The sequence below is a fragment of the Danio rerio genome, chromosome 5 (genome assembly GCF_052040795.2).
Source record: "Danio rerio strain M-AB ecotype USA chromosome 5, GRCz13ab, whole genome shotgun sequence".
Classification (NCBI taxonomy): Eukaryota; Metazoa; Chordata; class Actinopteri; order Cypriniformes; family Danionidae; genus Danio; species Danio rerio.
In genome coordinates, this window is record NC_141025.1 from 57,211,185 (window position 1) to 57,234,299 (window position 23,115).

Here is a 23,115-nt window from a genome sequence, read left to right on the forward strand (position 1 = left end):
ATTAAGTAGAAAATCTAGAGAATCAAATGTGCTCTCCAAGCACTTTGTATTCCGTTCTCTGTACATCTGGCAAGCAAAGTGTAATGCATGGATGGAGACAACTATAATTCACAAATTTCTCTTTCCTCCCTTTTTGCCCCTGCCTGCCAATGGTTTTTTTCTTAGAGATATATTATTCACACATTTTGATTTATATTCTACAGACATGCAATAAAAAACCTTGCCTCTTGTTAAAAGAGCTGGAGAGAAGCCAGAGGTTTAATGAATCCAGTCTACTCCACTGAAGGGGAATTGCAAGCCCTAGGCACAGTTAGATTACATTTTCACTCCCCTAGGGGAACTATGAGGATGACTCACATTCTGCCTGATACCACCCACCTCCATGAATTAACTCGATGCTTCAAAGAGCTAGTTTGTTGTACTTAAACAGAGAAATATGATATACATCGCACCTAAGAGTATGTCTGTGTTGATTTCAAAGCACAGATTTAGATAAGCCTGTTTTGACAGAATTGCTTTTTATAACAGTCACATTTTTTGCCAGTGGCATGATGGTTATCCTGCAATAAATTGCAGCAAAATTAGGCTTTTATATGCCCTAATTTGCATTTAAGGTCATATCTCATTTACGATTAATTAGTTCTATTTGCTACGGATTCATGGCATGACGACAGCACCTTTTTTATAATAAGGCTATTAATCATTGTGATAGGAGGGTCTAGTTTAGAGCAGATTGTATTAATCTAAAAGCTTTATACTTTGTATGTACTATGTCCTACTTAAGGATGTCTGTGTGTGTGGTGGGAGTGGGGGTTGGCGGGGTTAAAAGCAAAATAACATGTTAAAGTAATATAAAAGTAATTTTCGACTCCTTAAAGATCCTGTTTGACGCTTTCTGCTCTAATCTACTGTCCTGGTGGGTGTAATCTAAAATGTGAAATCTAAATAGCTTTACTCACTATAACTTTAATGTAATTTTTAATAAGTAAGCTTTAAATCAGCGATCTGCAACCTTTTTTATAGCACTGACCATTAATATGAACATGACGTTTTATAACTATGTAATTAACTAACTGCAAATTGGGGTATTATTTATGTATAAAAATTTAAAATTGTTTTAAAATGCAAAAGGCAAATCAAGTTCTCAAGTTAATGATCTTTAATTTTGACATTTTAAAGTGTAAATGAAAAACAAGTAAATAATAGTGAAACTCTAATTATCCAAAATTTAAATAGAAAGCAAAACAAGTGATGCGCTTCTATTATATTCACATATATTCACATATAGAAATTAATTTCAGTAAATAACAGAATATGATGAAATATTAATATTGTAAATTATAAACAAACAACAAATACTCCTTTTTGAAACCAAAGCAGTAAGCTGAAATTCACTTAAAACCTCATCACTGATTATGTTATATTCTACTCTTGCTGTTGTTAGCTGACTTTAAATATGTGGCGTCTCACTTTGTTTGCACCATTTAATATAAGCAAGTCTAGAGTAGTGCCATTAAATTAATCATCGCTATAGCTCATGTGATGATTGCACACTGTGATGCTCGCTAGTCGAACTGAAAAGTTAGCAAATTAACAGATGACAGTGGTAGGCTTCCATGCCATGAAAGCCCAGTCTTGCATAGCTTGCAAGGTATTGTATTCTTAAAGGCATTTAATGTAAAATTCTCTCATTCCTTGGAGGACTAGGGGCACAAGCTTTTTTTTTTTTCTCCAGCAGCCAGTTTTGTAGCCTGCGTGAACGGTTGTGTATCTTGGCTGCAATCCAGTTCAATTTTTTTATGGCCACTCGCTATACTTCCCCCCCATCACGTTCCCTTGGATGTACATCATTGATTATGTTACATAAGTGTCCAGTACTGGCTCAACATCTAAATGGGTTCAAATAGAGTGCCCTAAACTCTTGCGCAGTAGAGAACTACACTGTTGTGATGTAAAAATTGCATTGCATTCTGGGACATACAGGTGCTGGAGTGGGCATATGAAGCCGACTTGATTAAGGGTTTGTAGAGAAGTGGGATGCACTTCAAAATGGTGGTAAGGATTTTCTAGAGGGAAGAAGGGAAGTGAAATTTGCTGGAGTGGAACGCAGAACTTGTTGTCATACCTATAACTTGCCCAAGTAACTAATAAAAAAATTCAGTGAGGTGATGTGGTGGTGGAGTGGGTAGCAGATTCACCTTACAGCGAGAAGGTCACTGGTTCGAGCCTCGGCTGGATCAGTTGGCGTTTCTGTATGAAGTTTGCATGTTCTCCCTTTGTTCGTGTGGGTTTTTTTTCCGGGTACTCCGGTTTCCCCCACAAGTCCAAAGACATGGGATGCACCGATATGGGTTTTTAGGCTATATATCTTATCAGTGAAGAGAAAGTGACACAAACTTATCATTTCACTGCCTTGCGAGTGACCCGAAGGTCCGTTCTGAATGAATGGTGAAAATAAAAGGGATATCAGAGCTCAGTTTCAGCGAAGTTAAGGGAAATGGCACTGGTTAGCTAACGCTTTATTTCCTAAACACATTTTAGATGCCATTTATCAAACTCGAGTTAATAAACTAGCTCTTTCACTATATTAGACTCATCATGATACTGAATTAAAAGAAAAAACATCAATTTCCCATAACATTTAAAGCACTGTTAATGGTTTTCTTAAAACAGCGCTGATTTGCCATTGTGTTCCCGTGTTCAACAGAAATGATTGTGATTGGCAGAGAAGGTCATCAGTTCACTCTCAGCTGTTTACTGACCACAAACACAGACGAGCGATCCGCTTGATGACTCGACTGATCTTCAGGGCCGCTTCACGCTCCAGTCTCCATGTATCTATGTTTGCACTGGGTGAAGAGCGGTAAACTGAGTGCAAACACAGATACACGGGCGCGAAGCAGCCGTGAAGATCAGTCGAGTCATCCGCGCTCAGCAGCTTTTCCATGTTAGCGGGAAATAGACGGTTTTGAAACTTCAGTACCCGGACAACACAATTACAGACAACACGAGGGACTGCAGTGTTTTATCGCTCACCGGGTTACATAGGCTGAAGCAGGAAAGCGTCCCCACGGTGTTTAACTGCCATGAACTGAAGCCTAGGAGGACACTTAAGCGTATCACTGAGATTGTGATGTTGTTCGACGCTAAATTGCTCTTAATTGTTTAAAATAAACTAACTGAATGATATTAAAGCAATGTTTACACCATTTCTGCATTTTAAAAATCGTGGCAACAGCTGGAAGTTTGTAGTACACAGCATGTTACTGCAATGTTTACAGTGTTGATCCTATACTTCCGGGTTTCTTCCCACAGCAGCCTCGCATTGGTTCTTTAAAATGGCAGCCACGTCAAAATAAGCATATAGTGCACTGGACAAGTCTGAACAAGTTCCACCCACGCAAGTGCGAGGCAGGCAGTTGTGTACAATTACGTAATCTATTGGCTTAAAGATATCGGCCTAATTTTGACATCAGACCGATAATGATAACCTTAAAAATAGCATTTATCGGCCGATGACAATATGGCCGCTCGAATATCATGCCTTACTAACTAAATAACAACATTTTATTATACTTTGGGTAAAAAAAAGTCATAAATTAGTTTGCATAAAATAAAAATGATGCTTTTCTGAAAAGATGTAAATCAGATAAAGAGAAAGTCTCCATAGTGGTCTTTTTATTTTTTTCTCATAGATCATACAAATGATAAGTTAAGTTTAAAGTAATCCAGCCATTGCTTAAAATGCATTCTAACTCAATCACACGATACACATACGTTCCACAAAGAATAAAGGGATCTAAAATGCTAAATAAATGTCTCCATTAGGAAAAGCACCCTTTGACTGGCTCTTGAAAGTGATTCATCATACATCAGTGAACACATATGGTATGGATTGAAATTCTGACGAGGCTCTCAATGTACAGATCCTTCAGCTCTTTAAACCCTCTTTAGGTAAAGCAAGCTTTAACGTAAAACGTAATGGCCCTCATTTGCTAGCGAAGAATCATGCGGAGGATTTCCCTTTGATTGCACTGGATTCATCTGACTACAAGATTCTGCACCTACTTAGACTTAGCTAGAAAACCCCTATTAAAGCCATTACTAAAGCCAGCGCATGATAAGTTTTCAAGCAGCTCTGCTTAACAAGGAATTTACCTATTACATGAGTAGCCTGGCTTGATAGTTGACTAGGGAATTTGCAGGGGCAAAAATGTGATCTTACACCACTATTTTTTTTTTTTCGTAAATCGTTTACCTTTGAACTGTGGAATTCCGTTGCCATGGCAACAGGAAGTAGGCCTCAGCTAGCGCATAGAGCGGAGCTGTGGGGACAGCGGCGAGGCAAGTCCATAAATTGCTGCCTCTAATGAAAACATTGTGCACAGGATGCAGGTAGAGATTTCAGGGAATAAATGAGTTGTGACACTCCCTTTGAAAATGAATGTCTCTGTCCAATGATTTGTTGGCACTTGGGAAGACTCTGCAAGTTTCCCAGTGATAAACTGTGGCCAGAGAGGGAAGGGCTCATGTTTAGTCAGGCACACATTTCACTTTATTGAAACCAAATGGGCTAAAGGAGCCCATGCACAGCTGGTTAGTGACCCGTGCTTTTTTTTTCTTTACATTCAAATTATCCCTGATGATTGAATCATTCTAATTGTTAAAACTAATCACTAAGGGAATACCATGTTTAGGTAAGCACTGTGTGATTTAACATTGCACTTTAATGCCATAACGAAAAGATTTAAGGATGGATTAAGAATTGAGAATGAGCGTATCGCATATTTGAGTTTGCACAGGTGCACTCTTTAAGAGCAAAACCTGGAAATGCACAGAGCGCCCCTGATCTCCAACATCTTTCACAATTACAGCTCTTGTTTGTTTTCATGGAAACCTACCAGATGGAGTGGCAATCAACAAGAAAAGAGAAAAAGAGACCTCTCTAGAGATATGAAAAGAGTGCAGGGGAGATCTTAGATGTGGAACACACATTTTAGGCAGCTTTAGGCTGTCTGAACTCATTTCAAACGAGACTGCCAGAAACCCAGCATTTCCTCTGGTCTGGGCTTCCTTCCAAAGCTCCAACGTGAAGTGTAGAGGCAGTAAATTAATCACAAATGTATCTGAGGCCTCCTAGTTTATTACTCACATTTACAGATGCATCTATTCACCGTGAATGTGACTGTTGACTGTATTTCCCTGATAGACTGATAAGTGGGAGGTTCCTGATGTTTCCACATTATGTGCACGGATGCAGTTATCCACATGTCAAGTGTTAAGTGAGCTGTTGCTTCACAGTCCTCTTCTCTCGCGGCCCATTTTTTCATGTGTTCGCTTATTAGCGCTTTGCTCTGTTAGATTGACAGCCATTAATGATAAACAGCTTGACTCAATAAACTTGGCTGTATCAACTGCTATCAGATCTGTATATACAGGAATATTTACACACCAGCTAATACAAATTAGCATGTTGACACGTTGGATTGTCACATCATTTAGCACAGAAGAAAGTTTATCTCTCTCAGTCTGGCGTCATACGTCATGACTTCCTCAGGGGTCTTGAGTTTACTTTAGAAATATCATTGTTTCAGCTAGCGAGATGATGTGCAAATCAATTATGTTATAACAAACGACTGGCCAAATGTTTACCAGACTGGCCTAGCACATTTTTCACAATCAGTGTCTCGTTGTAGCTTGGATGGGAACCATAAAAAAATCCAGTTCTGTTTCACTTAACGATTCCATTAATGATACTTTTACGTATTTTGGGGGAACAAATGCAATTCTGTTGCCAAATGACTGGATAATTTCAAGGATGAATTATTTTAAAACGTTTGTGTAAACTGAGTTTCTGCTCTTAACTATAGAGTTACTGCTCTTAACTATAGACTATCAATAAATAGGAAACCTAAGAACTAAAATCTGCTAACATTCGCAAATTTTTTTTCATTTGTTAGTTCAGCATTACCGATAAATAAATACTAACAAACCTCTGACATGAACAGTGGTGAAAAGAGTACTGAAAAATCATACTCAAGTAAAAGTAACACTTCTTGCCCAAAAATATAGTGCATGTAGAGTTAAAGTAAATATTGTAAATATTTCTCGAAGTATAAGTAAAAAGTAGCCTATTTAAAAGTACTCAAGAGTAGTGAGTATTACACTGGGAAAGGTTGTTTATCAAACAGTAAACATACGTCATCTTCTCATCAGTGACATTCAGTCTAAACAGTCTCTGGGTCATTGCATGTAAAGTATCTTCTTGCACACTTTAATGCTTCCAAACAGTTTGCTGCATGTCTAGTTCCGTGTGATGCGATTTTCTTTCTATGAGCGATTAGATTGGATTTTTCTAATCCAATAATTGACAGTAATTTGACTATTTGTAATTTGTTATTTTACACCACTGGACATGAACTACTAAAATCAATGTGTATCCGTAACTACACACGATTTTTCAAACATCCATAGTTTTGGTATTGATAGTTTTTTTTATCTTCTTAATGTTTTTAGGCCATTTTTTATGCCCACCCAGTAAACTTTATTCAGCACTTTTTGACTTCCTAATAAATCACTGTGCTGTTTAATAAATGCCTATATCCAATGGAGAAAAAAACTATGCAGATTATTATTTTGAAGAACAGTAGTAACGATTGACTGGGCCGATGGAGGCAAAGAGTGTCACAGAAGTCGCTGGTGAAAGTGAAGAGTGATTTATTTGGCACAAATCCAGCAAAAATCTGAAAGTGACAAAATAACAATGAAGAAAAATAAACTATACAATATTTATAAAGTATTTACAGGATTGATCAACCTTCAAATGAGGTTAAAGCAGTATATGTTTGATTCACTAAAGAATCAGTTTGTTTGTTTGGAAGGCATGCTAGCTATGCTACATTTATAATTTACGCAGTGGATTCAGTCGTTTGCACTGTTCAGTACTAAAACTCTATAAGTCATTTGCATTCGACATTTATTTTATTTTTAAATAGTTTTTATTTTTTAACATTTTTGAAAATGGTTTCTCCTGGAGTAATATTACAGTTTTCATTCATAACGTTAAAAAATGATATGTAAACGTTATTATTTTTAGTGTTTTTTAACATGTATATATCAAACAGCATGTTGACAATAATTCAATAAAAAATAAGTATAGCATAAATGTAAACTTTGTTGTTGGCATGGAATTAAATAATAAATCAGTTTATAAATCCAGTACATTTTGACCTATTTTTATTTTTTTTAATTGCAACAATTCTGAATAAGCTGTAGCTTGTTATACTCATTGATTGTGTTTCTTCATCTGTTCATTTCCAGAACCCAGTTCCTACAAGAGAAGGTCCAAACTAGTGGAGGAAGTGGAGGAGGTCCAGTGTGACATGCGGAAAAAGTGTGCCTTCTCCAAGATCCTCACCACCAAGAAGAACCTGGATCACGTCAACAAGATTCTGAAAGTCAAGAGGCTTCAAAGGCAGGCCAAGACTGGAAATAACATGGTGAAGAGACGCAGAGGAAGGCCAAGGAAGCAGCTGCTTTCTCTAGAGGAGGGATTGCTAGGTCAGATGCCAGTTCTAGAGAAGTGTGTGGACCTTCCTGGGAAGAGGAACCTTCACACCGGCCTGGTGCCTGCTCAGCTTGAGTTCTCCAATCACGACTCTATCACAGACGCCATCGAGTCAGTGGTAAACATGGCCAGATCCCAATTCAGCCCACAGTCCATGCAGGGAGGCAAGAACTGGCAGAAAATTCAACCCGAGCTCCAAGTGGAGCGTCCAAACCGCAAAGGAAAAGGCAACAGGAAAGAAGAAGCTACTCTAGCATCTCATTAGTGAGGTGATGACAGTGCACTGTGAGTTAGCCTTGTGCTTGGGACTTAAGTATGGTTTCTCCAGTTCGTTTGGATTCTACTGACACATTTTAATGGGCATTCGCTGAGAACTTGGATCATGGTTGTGGTCTAAAGAGCTCTGCTTTCGGTTTGTACAATCCTATCCTTTTTTTTATTATTGGTCTCAAGGAGACAAACTGAACATTTACTCTCCCAAAGCCCATAACAACAAGGATGTTAAAAATATGGCTATAGCTATAATCTACCAGCACATGTAAATGAACTTAAATGATGGTACTGTGCACTTTTTTTGTTTCCTTTTTCATTTTGCGCAAGCACAAAGCACAGATCTTCTGGCAGAGGTTGATTTTTTAAACAACAGGTCAACAGTAATTCACGCTTACATTTGCTTGTCTGTGCTCAGGTGTGTTTCAGGCATGAACCAATGGCAATACTTTTGGATGAAACCTTTTTCAGTGATGTTTCGATGGCTATAATTTCACTGTACATAGCAACATATCCTACTAACATTTCCAATTCAAAGTATTTTAGATCTACCTATACTGTCAGCATAACAAATCAAAAACAATATAAAGGTTGAAATGTTTTTGTTCTGTTCGTAACCAAATAGAAGTAGAAAGCTCGTTCAAACGGAGAAACATATTTAGTTGTGTAATCTTAACGAAGTGGAATCACTGCAGATCAAAGGCTTGTTGACGACTAAGGATATCAAAGCGCATCCCAATAGATCACAACAGGCTTGAAAAATGCTACGGTTGCATTTAAAACCAACAAAGCACTTATTTCTTTTTTCTAAAACAAGTTGTTTTTTTCTTTCCTCACAGTGTCAGTGTTGGTTTTTCCACTTTAAGTAATAGTGAGCATCTGAATGATATTTTCAAGTTCTGACTGGAAAACAAGTTATTCAGTCGCTTGACTCGCTTTCTCCAGAGTCTCTTTGAGAATGTGCCTGCTCTTGTTAACTAAACAATAATATTATGTCTATATACCTGTCAGTATTAGATATCCACATGACCAAAGTTTCAGTGTAGTCGTGTATCATAGGATAGATTGGTTTCAGTTTAGCTGCTTGTGTATATTACAATGAATGGTGTGGTGGTGTGCTTATTTGTCGATGAGGCTGTCATTTGAATTGGAAAAATATAAGAACCAGAATGTACACTGAAGTCTATTTCCAAGATTGTCCTAAACATAGGACATCACAAACTAATCAAATATATGTCCTACGCTGTTTTAGACATCAGGATAGATTTGAATGTGCTCCTAATTTGAATAGCTTTCCATTTGTTTTCGACTTTTTAGTTGTTCCATATATGTGCCTTATGTTTTTCTATAAATCCATAACATGTTCAGGTTCTGGGAACACTTGGGTTGTGTTTGCACTTGGCAGATTTGGTTCAATAACTGATGCAGTTTTTCTGTTACTGTGGTTCATTTGAATAAGTGTAAGCGCTGCCATCCGAACCATGGTACAAACCACACAATGAACAAGCAGACCCTGACTATTGAAAAGATGGGTCTCTGTTTGTTTCCAAGTAAACAATTATGTGTGAGTGATGTAATTTTACAAGTGAACTGAGTTCATTGAGTCTTGGTCCACTTCCAAACTCAAAATATGAACACGGCATGGACCAAAGACATTTAAGCAAGTCAGAAGCAGGACATTATTTCAAAAGATGCCACAATGAAATGAACAGAATGCTCAAGCTTAGCTGTTTTTTTCCTCATCGTATTTGCAATGTGGTCCATCCAATTCAATACTAATAAAATATATGTCAGCTGTGGTTGGCAGAATATTTTACAGTTAAAATTACAGTAGAAACAATTAAAAGAAATTACGGTAAACTACTGTATTTTATTAATTAGGGGTGTAACGGATTACGGTTGATCCGCACAGATCACAATTTACGCTTAGGAACGCACATGAATTGTAGATTATTAACTTTTTAAACTTGTAGCTTAATCCAACATTTTTAACAATTGCAGAGAGATTGCCTGCTGCGTCATTCAAATCACATGTAAGAAAACATTTTGGCTTCCCCATGAATTTATTGTTGACAGAAAAAGTTGTGATGGGACCTACTTAAATGCTTTCTTAGGTTATTAATTAAAGGTTTTTTCTGTCACCGTTTGTTTAATCTGCATTAATGCATTCAGTGTAAAGCTGCACAATTAAACATTAAAAGATTGTGATCTCAATTCAACCATGCGTAACATGAATGATTATTGATAATCATTTGCATATTTATTAATCCTTCTAAATGCTGCATTCTAATCTGCGTTTAATTGAGAGAGATTCAGTTTTTACACTTTTTCATGTCTTTACAAGGTTGAATAGTACAGAAGAACTGGGAGATCAGTTTCTAGTTCAGAAATAAACACTGATGTTTATGGTTAAGACTAAAATCTTTAAAACCGTGTAAAGGAATTTGACGCTGATGAAAGTAATTACATTGTGTAACCAAAAAACAACCTTCAAAATCATGTCACTGAATAGGTTTTTAAAAACGAAACACCTATAGTATAATGAAACCTTAAGTTTTATGTGTGAATTGTTGAATCATTATTTGATAATAAATATGATATGTTGTACACAATAATAGATTTTTATATTTAGCACTATCAGCAACAGAAGCAAAGATCATATTTCGTATTGAATACTTTTACTTTTTTCAGCTTCTGTTTTCTGTTTCTCTCTTGAATTAGATTTTTATTCAAATTAACAATAACCAATGGTTTTTGCAGTAATATTTTTGGATAAATGAAAGCAATTGACATTTGTCTCCTCCCATTTTTGCTGATCCGATAAAAGGTCCAATCCGTGACTCAAAAACCGTAGTGTGATCTGAACCGTGAGATTTGTGACCTGTTACACCACTATTACTAATATTTTAATACACCAATTTTTTGAAGTAATAAAATCTACACAGGTAAAAAAAAAAAAAAAAAAAAAAAAAAAAAGCAAGTCATCGCCATAGAATTTTAAGGTACTATCGACATTTTTATCTAAATTGTTGAATGTACATCACTGATGAAACGAAAACCCTGGAAAAACGACACAAAATAATGTCAACAAAAAACTACATAAAAGTGTAATTTCCTTGAACGTCAATTTATGGTTATTCACCATATATATTAAGGAAACTTAATAGGGTATCAGAAAACTTAGCCAGGTAACAGATTTTAAATTGTCGCAATTTTACATTTTTTTTTACTATTAAAAAGATTTTTACAGTGCATCAAAAACCAATTTGTTTTTGTTGTGTATTTTTGTCCATTCTTTAAAATGACAGTGTAATTTTTAAGTTTATTTTGGAGCCGACCAAAAGACTACAAGTGTGAACACACCCTTAATGGCAGGATATCTACATAGAATGTCATAATATAGTTTGCTCTGGTTGTAAGATATTCATCATTTTAATACAACTTGCTACAGTATAATAGGCTTCATTATGACTTTACTCTTATATATAGTTCAGTGACCAGACAGCATATCTAGTACATGTCAAAATATCTCTATAGCCGAGCCCGTGCTGGGTTTTTGAAATGAACACATGCTTATTTACTATGCATCAGGTTATTGCTGTGAATCCATCGATTCTTTTGTAAGCTTTCTGTGAAATGAAGAAGTGGTCTTACAGAAATTTCAAATCTGAACAAACGACTAGTGCTAAAACTGACTATCATTTCTTTTGCAGCTGTGTAGGGGAGAGAAATCAGCCTCTGAGCAGTGCAGCCTTAATCAAAAGTTCAATTCATCAAATTGTCCCCTGTAAATAGTCCATTAGTTGCTGTATAAGCTGCGTGAATCATGCCTAAGAATCATGTCAATGTGTTGCACTCACACAGCTGTCCGAAGCAGGATGCAAATAGAGGCTTGACATGCCATGTGGTGTTACGAACCATCATGAAAACTTGCAGTGCATTAAAGCTAAAAGAAATAATATATCTATATATATGCCGGCAGCTAATTTGCCTCAGCCAGTTGTACTGGACCTTTTGTAGGATGTGTGTCCATTTGCGCTGGTTACGCTAAACACCTGCGAACGAACATTGCCAAAAATGTTGACCTTTTGTTAGTGCTTTAAGCACCGAAAGCTATGTTTTAAAACAAAGGAAATGTACACCGTAGCAGTTTTCTGAAACATGATTATAAACATGGCTTTGGTAACAAGGCCTGGCAGCTCCAATTTGCTCGGCTTCTGTGCTTTTAAAATGCCAGATATATATTTTCTCCACCAGCTGATAAGTGGTGCCTTGTGAAGTTACGTGTATTTTTTTATGTTCCTGCTTCTAAACGACAATACTACCAAGGTCACCGAGAGAATGTCGCCCGCTCAGATGTACTGTAGGATGGTATTTTTTTGTCTGTATCGCTTTTAATGAAGTTATAATACAAGTGAAGTGTTAATCGACAGTAATATTCCTGATGAGGACACAACGGAAGCTCTTATCGCCGCTCTTTACATCGGAATCCATACACACATGCGGTGTAATGACCATTTGATTTCTGCATGCTGATTTTGATTGTGTGCATACAACATTTTGAAGAAAATGAGAAGTATTTCGATTTGAATAAGATCTTATACATTGTTTGATATGTTTTTTGTAATGGATTTTAAATTCATAAAGCATTTTGTACATTGTAAGGATATTAAAAACAGCAAATAATGGACGTATATAAAAAAGAATAAATACTGATATACACAAACATATGCATTGTACATAGAATGTACGTATACACGTTTATGTTTTGTGTACACGTTTATAAATACAAGTACTACGCTGTACATATGTACATACATGTAAGCTTGCATGTGTTTGGTCATGTTTGCCGTTCATGATCTTGTAGTTTTATTTTTTTATCTCTTCTTTTTCTTACTGTAAAGCTCATTTTTTTGTGCAGCCATCTCCGGTGAGCAGTATTGAGCACTTCAAATACAGTCGATCTTGTTCATATCATTCATTGTGCAAAAAATAATAAAATGAATTTATCGAGAACTCACTTCACTTCCTTTGCCTTCTTTTTGTCTTTGCCTTGATGCTTTAGTCATACTTAGCTGGCAGTTTGTATTAGTTAAAAAAAAAGTAACACCTTGAAGCATAGCATCCTGTTTACTTCTCAGTTTTTTTAGCGCTTCCAGGTTAGAAAACTGCTTTACTTGTTTGCTGTGTGATGGATGGGGAATATTATCCTACATGAAAACTGTTCTCTGATCGGGCAATGAATGCAGAGAAGGAATCAGCATACCAGCTTCTGATAAACATTTGCTTTCATTCTGTGATGTATCTGTAATAAGAGGCTCAAATCTTGTGGCAGAAAACACCAACCCTGAACCCATGACGTTTCACCTCCACCTTCACCGTCTTCTTTTTACACTTTAGCCTTTCCCCAGTTTGACCCATTAGATCCAAATGAATTAAACGTTGGACCAGTTCTCTGTACATACAACCAAGGCTATCATAATAAGACTAAAACTCATTTAAAAAACTTTGTTAGCTGAAATAAAAGAAAACAAATGAAGAATAAATGAACAAAATTCAACTCAAAAACAAATGAATGATTAGCAAAAGTAATAATTGTTTTTCAAATGAAAAAGCACTTATTCTGTGGCAGAAAATCTGACCTGCAACAGTTTATGGAGTTACCTGTATATGATGCTTTTACAGACACAAACAAATGCATTATTATTTATTTAAAAACTTTTCTATTTAGACATAAAACACATGTTCTTATAACTTTTCAAAATTTGCCAAAAAAAAAAAAAAAAGCCACATGCATAATCTTTAATATAAAAAAGTTTTAATAATAAAGTAAATAAAGTTAAGTAAAAAAAAAAAAATAAATAAGTTAAAATAATAAATACTTTATAAGTAAAGTCTTAATTCTTCCAGGTTTTTACTTTGATTTGTTTGTTTGTTGCATTTCTGTGGTTGTTGGTTGTGTCTGCTTAAACAGTTGTTTTATTTATTTGCTGCACAAACACTAAACTTTGCTGATTAATTAGAATGACTCAAACTAAAGCTAAATATAATCAAACTAAATAGAAATGTGTACACAGAATAAAAAATAAAACTAAACTGAAATGAACGGAAAATGCAGAAATAGCTAAAAAAATAAAATAACCTATTAAGCAAAGATCTTTCAGGCTTTCTGAGTTTTTATTTTTTTTAGTAAGTGACCAAACTCTACATTGTAACGAAACAATTTTCTAAAGAAGCAACTTCTCTTGCTGTGTTTGAAAGGGTCCTTCATCCCCCTTTGACCTTCGTCTGGACAACCAGCAGTTGTAGGATTTCAGTCCCTTTAGAACGCCTTACCATTTTGCACAGATGCACAAAGATTATCGCATATTTAAGAAATTGAACAGCAAGTTCCAGATTAACACCAATATGTCTGAATGTCTTCTCTAATCAGCTTCTTTCTCAAATATCCCATATCTCTGAAAAGTTCAAGGGCAGTCTATGGACCCTAGCATACAACCGGCGCAATAAGATGCAAGACGTGTTTCCGCGATGTGTTGCTATTTTCAAACCAACGCAACCTTAATTTTTCAGCGTTGCTATTTTGAAGAAATAAAATAGACTGCAATAGAACAGCTGAAATCAGGTCTAAAGTCCAGCGCAGCGCGTGTCAGTTTTGGGCCTCGCTTAAACATTGTTTAAAACACGTAGGATGTGCAGCAATATGAAAATATCTTTACAAATGAAAAAGAATTAAAGAATTCATTTTCTTGTCAGCTTAGTCCCTTTATTAATCCGGGGTCGCCACAGCAGAATGAACCGCCAACTTATCCAGCAAGTTTTTACGCAGCGGATGCCCTTAAAGTCGCAACCCATTTCTGGGAAACTATATTGTTATTAGTAGTATGAGTATTTAGTAAATGTATATTTATTTCTGTTTTATTAAAAACAAGCTTAGATTTGCCCACCTGTCAGGTTTTGGACCATACAGGGCATAAGATGTGTGTTCGGACATAACACTGTTTTTTTACTGCACGTTGTTATAATTGTTCATTTATTAATTTACTAGCAATTAGAACTTAATTTAGAAATAGTTTTGGAACGAATATTTGCACTTAACTAACAAAAATAATTATGTAGGCTAATGGATGTTTTCAGGGGAATGCGTCCAACAAGTTTCCTATTTGTTGAAAGAAAGTGAAAGTGAAAGTAAAGGCTGAATAGAGGAGGCTCATTCTATATCCTTGCACTGCAGATGCTCTCAACTGTTTTCTCTCTAGTGAAGTGTTCAGTTTTTACACTTACAAAGTCCACCATGTAAATAGCAAATGTGCCATGGCTTTACGCAACGGACTCTTAAAGGAAATGGGAGATGAGATTCTGATTCTGGTTTATTCTCAAAACACAACTATAACTCATTAGGAAATTAAGCTCAACCATGTTAGACCATGCACCAGGGTGCAGAGTGTATTTTTCTGTCCTTAAAAGAGCAAAAGTGGATTCGGACAGAGCCCCATGTGTTTTATGCCGTGCTTCAGAATATATGCTATATGTAACTCATGAAATATGCTTAAAACTGCTCTTTTCTGCCAGCATAACTTCATATAGGACTAATCTGGACAAAAATGGTACGAAATAAGAATTTGGGACATGGTTTGGAATTATTGTAATAGCAGGTGCTTTTACTTAGCACAAAAGTGCAAATGTACATTTAAATGTCAAAAACACCACAGTGAAAGTGTGTGTGTGTGCAGATGCTGATGATGGGTCAACCTGTAATTGATGTCATTGTGCAGTTTAGCAGAAGGAATCCCTGCTCATCAGCCTCATACAGTCTCTCTCGTCGCTGCATTATTACAACACTGCACAGTAGAGATAAACGGATTGGCCCAAATCGCAGCCGTTGGTTGGTGAAGGCGAACTGAAAAGCATCTAACCATAGGCCTGTGCCTCTGTAAAAATTCCTGTTGCCATGGCAGCTGGGTGAACTGCCCAAATATTCCGGCGCACTGCTTGGCTTGAGTTAAATGTCTCAAGTTGGGCTGGTGGATGCGCACGTCTGCAGCTTCCTTAACATTATGTGCAGTGCGGAAAATGTGAGAGTGTAATTTCTGCTGAAAAGTCATAATTGTTGTTTGGAATGGAAAACAGATGACGGGCTCTGGCTATTAGAGGTAATGGGGTGCAGATGATAACGAGGGTTGTTTGTGTGAATCATGTTGGCGTGACTCATCTGTGGCACTGCCGCTATGCGTGCATCGCTCTCAGCGTGCCCGTGTTGGCCCTCATTATCTGAGCTGGGACTTGACATACCTATAAAAAGAGGAAATAAGCAAGCCAATGTCATTTGCCTTCTCATAACTGTACTTCAACTGCTGTCAACATCTTGACATCGACAGTGCCCAAAAATGTCTGCCTAGTCTGAAATGTTTGTGAGCTTTGTGAGCTCTCTGACCACAGATAGGCCAGTTTATTTCTTCCAACTAATCTACTTGGGAGGAAAAAACATTTTAAAAGCAATTAATGTACGTAACTGACAACGTTTATGCTTTTATTTATTACTTTTTTGAAAGCATTGACCTTATTTTTCACTTACGTGTGGGTGCCCCATTGGAATCTTTTTGGCTAGAGACTTCCACTCTCATTCCACAGCGGAATGGACCACCAACTTATCCAGCATATGTTTTACAAAGCAGATACCCTTCCAGCTGCAACCCAGAACTGGGAAACACCCACACACACACTCATTCACACTGATACACTACGGCCAATTTAGTTTATTCAATTAACATAGATATATTCACATATATCACATGTCTTTGGACTGTGAGGGAGCACTCGGAGGAAACCCACACCAACATGAACATACAAACTCCACACAGAAATGCCAACTGACCTAGCCAGGACTTAAACCAGCGACCTTCTTGCTTTGAGGTGACAGTGCTAACCACTGAGCTACCGTGCCACCCCCATTTTGAAGATTACCAAAACAAACTTCCTTTTTTTTTTCAGTTGATTAACTTGCATGGATTAGTTTCATCAAAAGAATGACAATGTGCACTAGCAAAATATACATTGTACATTTTGATTTCACACAGACTTAACAAAACTCAATTGCTTGCCTTTGCCAAATGATGATGGTTCATGTAAAAGAATGTCAGTCTTGTTTCCTTAAAATATTGTCTGTTAAATTTGGTTGTTAGGCTATGATGGAAATTTGTGTTTTGTTCCAAATCAAAGACATTTGTTTAGTCTTAAATTGTGCATTGGCTACTTGTCTTATTGGTGTAGTTTATATAATTTTTATTTGATTGAAATATAAAAAAAAATAGAACATGCCTTTTTAATCGTGTAGATTGAGATATGTAAAATATTGTGGAAAAGCTGTGTTTAAATGCAAATGCAGTAGCGTAAATGGATCCTGTGTGTGGCGCGGGACGCTGCTTTTTATGATTGGCAGCTGGCAGGGCAGCAGCTGCGGTTGCTATGGTGACAGGCTGACTTGCAGCAGTTTGGATGGCGAATGAAGCTGTTAGTGTTTGCAGGAGGAGGACGTGACGAGGGTTTTAAAACACACTCACGCTTTGCTGATTTACATGTCAGAGGATCATACTGTCTCTTCTTCCCCTGGGAAACATAGAGTCACAGGAATGAACACTCTTCGTGCTCTTGTAGGAAGATGAAGTGCAAAGATGGAGGAGATCAAAGGTTCACAATCATGACTGAAACCAGAGCATCAGATTTCAAACTAGCAAATTAGACCCCAGACACAGTTTTGCAAGACCCAACAAACATTAATATTTTATACTGAAGACTAATAAATTATTTAATGTTATTATTCAATAAATAGAATAAAAAAGTGCTTGATTTAAAGATTATATATATATATATATATATATATATATATATATAGACTATAAGGATGACCCAATATGCGTGCAAATGTGATCTTACAATTGAGAAGCAGCATGAAAATAATTTTGTTCTTGCACGCAAAAGAAAGCAGCTAAATACTGAAAGAGAGGATGATCACTGACACAAACAGCTGATGTGATGTGCGTGACTGTTTAAAACGCATGCACGCTGCTGTTTCCTTGCGTAAAGCAACCGTGCTTGAAACTCAACTGTGATCGGTTCTCTTTCAAATAGACTAGACAAAAAGTTATACTTATGCACCCACAGTCTTGATGCTTTCAAGAGCTCCAAATTTGTCTTTTTGTAAGCAGCACCAGTTGCTTTCACTTTAACAGATTATTAACTGGCCTTAATTGTGTGAGCATGATCATCCTTTCATTATCACACGTGATTTGTTTTTCACCGGTTTCTTTTGCTTACGGTTATTTTTGTATGGTTTTGGACATAACACAAAATCTAAATATTAAATATTATACCAAGTATTTTAGCATGTCAAAGTCATATTTATGCACATAAATAACACAAATAACAACAAAACAACAAAATTGTGGCTATTAGAAAACTACTAGCGATATGTGGAGGGGGGCCTTACAGTATCTTCCGGGTGACTAGGGGGTCTCAGGTTGGGAATCACTGTTCTAGGTAATTTCATTCTGGGTCAAGTTTTTCTACCTGTTCAAAAATAGTGGGTAAGGTTAGGGTGAGGGTTAGGCTTGGGGTTGCAGTTACGGTTACAGTTAGAGTTAATGTTACAGTTAGGGTTGCAGTTATGGGTTAGGGTCAGAGCTAGGGTCAGTGCTGCAGCTATGGTTGGGGTTACAGTTGAGGCAAGGGTTGCAGTAGGGTTAGGGTTAGAGTTAGTGTTATAGGTAGGGTTAGGGCAAGGGTTGCAGTTAGGGTAAGGGTTACAGTTAGTGTTAGGTTTAGGGTCAGGTTAGGTTAGGGTTAGCGTAACTAATAAGCGAACCTAATTCTTTCCAGTCGTCCCAACACAAATCGTTGCATAAAATTCTGCATTTTCTATAGTGAACTGTAAATTATTGGTATTTCATCATAATTTTATTTTTATATTTATACCTTAATGTTTATTCCCTTAAATAAAAATAGGTCTCTCATTCACTGTCTTATGATTTAGTCTTCACATTTATTAGGGTTTGCAAGCAGATAGAAATGCCAGCTGCTCTGGCACATGTTTAATGTGGCGGATGCCCTTCCAGCCACAACCCAACACGGAAACACCCATACACTTTCATTTACACACACACTTATACAATATTGCCAATTTTAGTTTATCTAAATCAAAAACTAATACAAAATCTGAGGACTGACAAAAAAATACTGCTTCAAATTGTCAAGCTTTAAAGATCTTTCAACCCTTCAGCTTTCTGCTTATATAAAAAAATCAGTTTCTTTAGGAGCCATCAATCATACTTGAACTCTTTTCCTTTTACCGTTTTTCCTTCAAGACACTGTGAACTTGAGATTTACTTTCTTGTAACCTAGATTTTCTTCCTCCAGTGTTTCTACACAGTGACTCCAAGTCTTTGATTGCTCTTCCCAAGAGCTGCTTACAGGAAAGCTCTCCCAGCAGAGACTCAGGTTACTGTTTAGTAGAAAGGCGCTTTTATTCACAGTAATTAGTGAGGCGAACTCAAGGCTTGGAGCAAAGCACGCAAGTCTATTTCTCCGGCTTGTTCTTTCCAAACATACCAAGAGGATCTGAAAGGTTAGGCCCTCAGATGCAGAGGTGAGACATTTTTCCTACGGCACAGCTCTTAAAACATTATAACTACACTGTTATGGTAGTGTCGCATGTCTGTTTTGTTTTGGAAACACTTCCCTCTCCCAGCTTTTCCAGACATTAGCTTGGGACTCACTCTGACAAAAATAACAATAAACAAGCTTGTTGTAAGCTTATAAAATAAAATAAGCTATTAAAAGTTATTAAAAGTTATTATTTATTAAAAGTTGTTTAATAAAAACGTGTTCTCGTGCAACGTCATCATCAGCTGCCTAAGTTCAGATCCAATACTCAAGACCGCAAGTACGGAGGACGCGTGAAACTTCCCGCATGTGTTCTTGATATCGAGGACACACTGATGCAGACTTGAGCAGCGAACTCGCTTTGGAAGTCCCAGAAGTCATTGCGACTGGAGGTGGGAAGCGCAGAATTTTATTTAGATTTATTATTAAAGTTCAGAGATATCACTTATTTACCTCAGGAGTTTCCCTAAATGAAACGGTAAAAGTAAACAAAACCATGAACATCTTAATAAAGGAATAAACACATTAAGAGTTGTTTGTTTGCTGAAATTCGTATTAAAATCTGTTTTATTTATATTGTGCAGAGTATATTTATGATGTTTTTATGCAAAGTATATATTTTGAAGAGGGGGACAACAATAAATCGTTGAATGCTGTAATGTTTAAATAATTTACCATTTAAAACACGGGAAGGTCATGTGACCATCAGGAAGAACGCAGCATCCCATTTCTCAAAGGACGCATTCTCTGCCCTCGTGGTCTCCTGAGTTCGTTCTTCCGAGGACACCTGGCAAGACCAGTCTCCACAAGAACACAAGTCCATTCTCTGCGTTCTTGGAATTGAGAAACAGCCATTATTTGTGTTTACATTAAAAGCACAGCAAGTATTTGATTATTTGTGATGTCTTTTTATTTTTTTGTGCAAGTAATGCAGGACACATCCACTTAGTAATCTAGTGTGAGTGACATCTACATGCACTAAAACATTTTATTTTTTCAGTTATTATGCAAAATTCTAAATGACTATTTTCACCCCTGAAAGACAATTTGGGAAGGAAACATCTTTAGCAGAGCATTCCAAACAACGGTAAATATCTGAATCTCTTTTCGAGGAACCCCTCTAGAAGCCAGTTCTTTAACTGTCCTGTGAAGTGCTTTGAAATGTGATTTCTTTATTGAAGACAGGGTGGGACATTGTTACCACGACTGGGGTGGAGTGACAGGAGACAACAGGAGGTAAGATCCAATATGCAGTTTATTCAAAGTCAGGCAAGCAGTGGTCATCAGGTGCAAACAGGTATCTATAGACAGTCCAGAATCGTAGTCGATATAAACAGGCAGAAGGTCGAAAGGCAGGCGGCTAAACAGGATAACTTGGATACAAGGCTAGAGTCTAAACACAGAGAAACAAGACAGGGAAACGCGTTGTAATGTAAGACAGGGAAAACAAGACTCGGCAAACTGGAAGCGTGAATGAGTGGCTTATGAATGGAATGAAATCAGTCTGTGGACAAGGCTCAGCTGGTGATGCAATCAGGATAGATGAATGAACAGACGTGCGTGTTTGGGAGCAGTGCATGTATGAATGTGTAGTCCTTGGGAATGCGGAAGTCCTGAGAGTTCGTGTGAGAACCAGCGATCTCTGGAAAGCGATCGCTGGTTGTGTGACAGACATAGAGTAGTTCTTCCCATTTTTTATATTACAGCCAATAGCGTTTTGTTTAATCACAGCTCTGGCAGTAAGAGTGCTGGGGTCCCTTCTTCGTACCTCGCTTAAATGATCTAAGATTATTTGGCAGATCCTGGATCTTTTAATCTTGATAACTGATCTCTCGCTAATTTGGTTCTTCAAACAAGTTCGCGAATTAGATTAGAATGTCTGGATGAACTGATCTGAGATCGCTGCGTGTGTTGTGAAGGACTGATCTATCGATCCTCGAAATCATGATCAGCAATGCAATGATTGGCTGACGACACAGCAGCGTAATGACATCATCTGAGTAATATTCAATTATCCATGTGAGCAAAATTACATCAAATTAGCAGTAAACGGTTTGTTTAATATGACATGCAAGAACTTTCCACATTTGTTGTGAGCTGCAGGCTTTACACTTTCATTTGTCAAGACAAGAGTATTCATTATGCATTTCAATGCAAATCAATGTATTTAGTTCTACATTTAGAAAAGATTTTCTTTATAATAGTATCCGTTTTTTAATTGGTGTAAAGAATAACTGGTTGTTTACAAAAGCATTTTCATATTGGTTAAGGTGTCTGCAACTTTTGTGAAGCATCAATCACTGGCATATTAACTATCAAAACATGTTTATGACTGCATGAATGTATTATTGCTTTAAAAAAAGTCACATATTGTGCAGTTTTATTATACACAATTTCTAAGCGATCTAAAAAGTTCATACCAATAAGTTTTCTCTTTCCACCACCAGATGGCAGTCTTTGTTCATTTCGAGGGTGCAGATTGCATACGTTTTATTAATATGTATAACTTTATTTATTTTATTAATGACTTTAACTTTATATATATATATATATATATATATATATATATATATATATATATATATATATATATATATATATATATATATATATATATATAGTTAAAAAATATGTACCATTTTCCCAAGTGTATATAACTACTACTGTAAGAAAATATCAGAATTCGGAACATACTTACTGTATTATCTTTGCTTGAACTGAGCCGATCTAATCCTGTTTATATGAATTGAACCTGCTCCCGATCAGGTTTGACCTAGCAGAACTGTTGCCATGACAACAACTCTCGGATCAGCTTTGAAGAACGAAACGATCCTGGATCATGTCAAATCGTCAATATCCAAATCCAGCTAACTGAGTAATCCACGTACGAAGAACGGACCCCTGGAGTTCAAACGCATCAAATGAAAAGCAAACAAGAAACCTCTTGAAGGGGGCGGGACATGTCAGATACTAATGAACATTTGATTTGTCAGAAAATTTCATGTGAAATGTAAAAGAATGAGACTATCTAAAAAAAAAAAGATCCATTTAGCAGAAAGTGACAAGCAGCAAGCGTTGGTTGTTTACATCTTTTAAATGATAATTGTATTACTGTTTTTGGAACACACTAGCTTATATTTATCCTAACATAGTAATACTACCATCTAAAAATAAATAAAAATTTATTTCACAGGATCTTTAACAGAGGCAATATTTGATGTTCATGCCCCACCAACACTATCTCACGGCAATTGGTAACGTTTTAGATTTAAAGGCTAATTTACGTGAGTTTATACAATCTCATTAGTACAATTTAGAGTGATCTGATGATGGTGATGGTTTGGTTTATGGGTAAGGGTTTGGTGACATGCCTCCTTTTCAAAATTGTACATTTTCGTACATATTAGCCACTAAACCAACAAAACGTAATTACTTTCCTTGTAAAATCAGGCTGCCCTTACATCCATCGCCAATCTGGCGCTCATAGGTCATGGAGCATACAGATGTTGACTTCCTTTTGGAAATTTGCTCCAAGATTTTGATGGCGTGGATTTTCTGATGCATGTCCGCTCCAGGATGGAGTAACGCATATCCTTTCTTATATCTTTGTGATAATAATA

At 36.7% G+C, this 23,115-nt stretch overlaps 1 protein-coding gene and 1 long non-coding RNA gene across 2 annotated transcripts in view; one reads left to right on the forward strand and one right to left on the reverse strand.

Annotated features, from left to right (window-relative positions):
* Positions 1-12,857, forward strand: part of setbp1 (SET binding protein 1) — a 98,910-nt gene extending 86,053 nt beyond the window's left edge. The window contains exon 4 of the mRNA XM_087254166.1: positions 7,321-12,857. Within this exon, the coding sequence (XP_087110292.1) occupies positions 7,321-7,832 (512 nt within the window). The 3' untranslated portion in view covers positions 7,833-12,857. The remainder of the gene's footprint in view (positions 1-7,320) is intronic.
* Positions 12,858-20,732: 7,875 nt separating this feature from the next.
* Positions 20,733-22,661, reverse strand: LOC147844395 (uncharacterized). The gene is made up of 2 exons (XR_015491789.1): positions 22,395-22,661; positions 20,733-21,243 (listed from the first exon to the last, which is right to left on the reverse strand). It is a non-coding gene; the product is annotated as an uncharacterized LOC147844395 (long non-coding RNA).
* Positions 22,662-23,115: the final 454 nt, after the last annotated feature.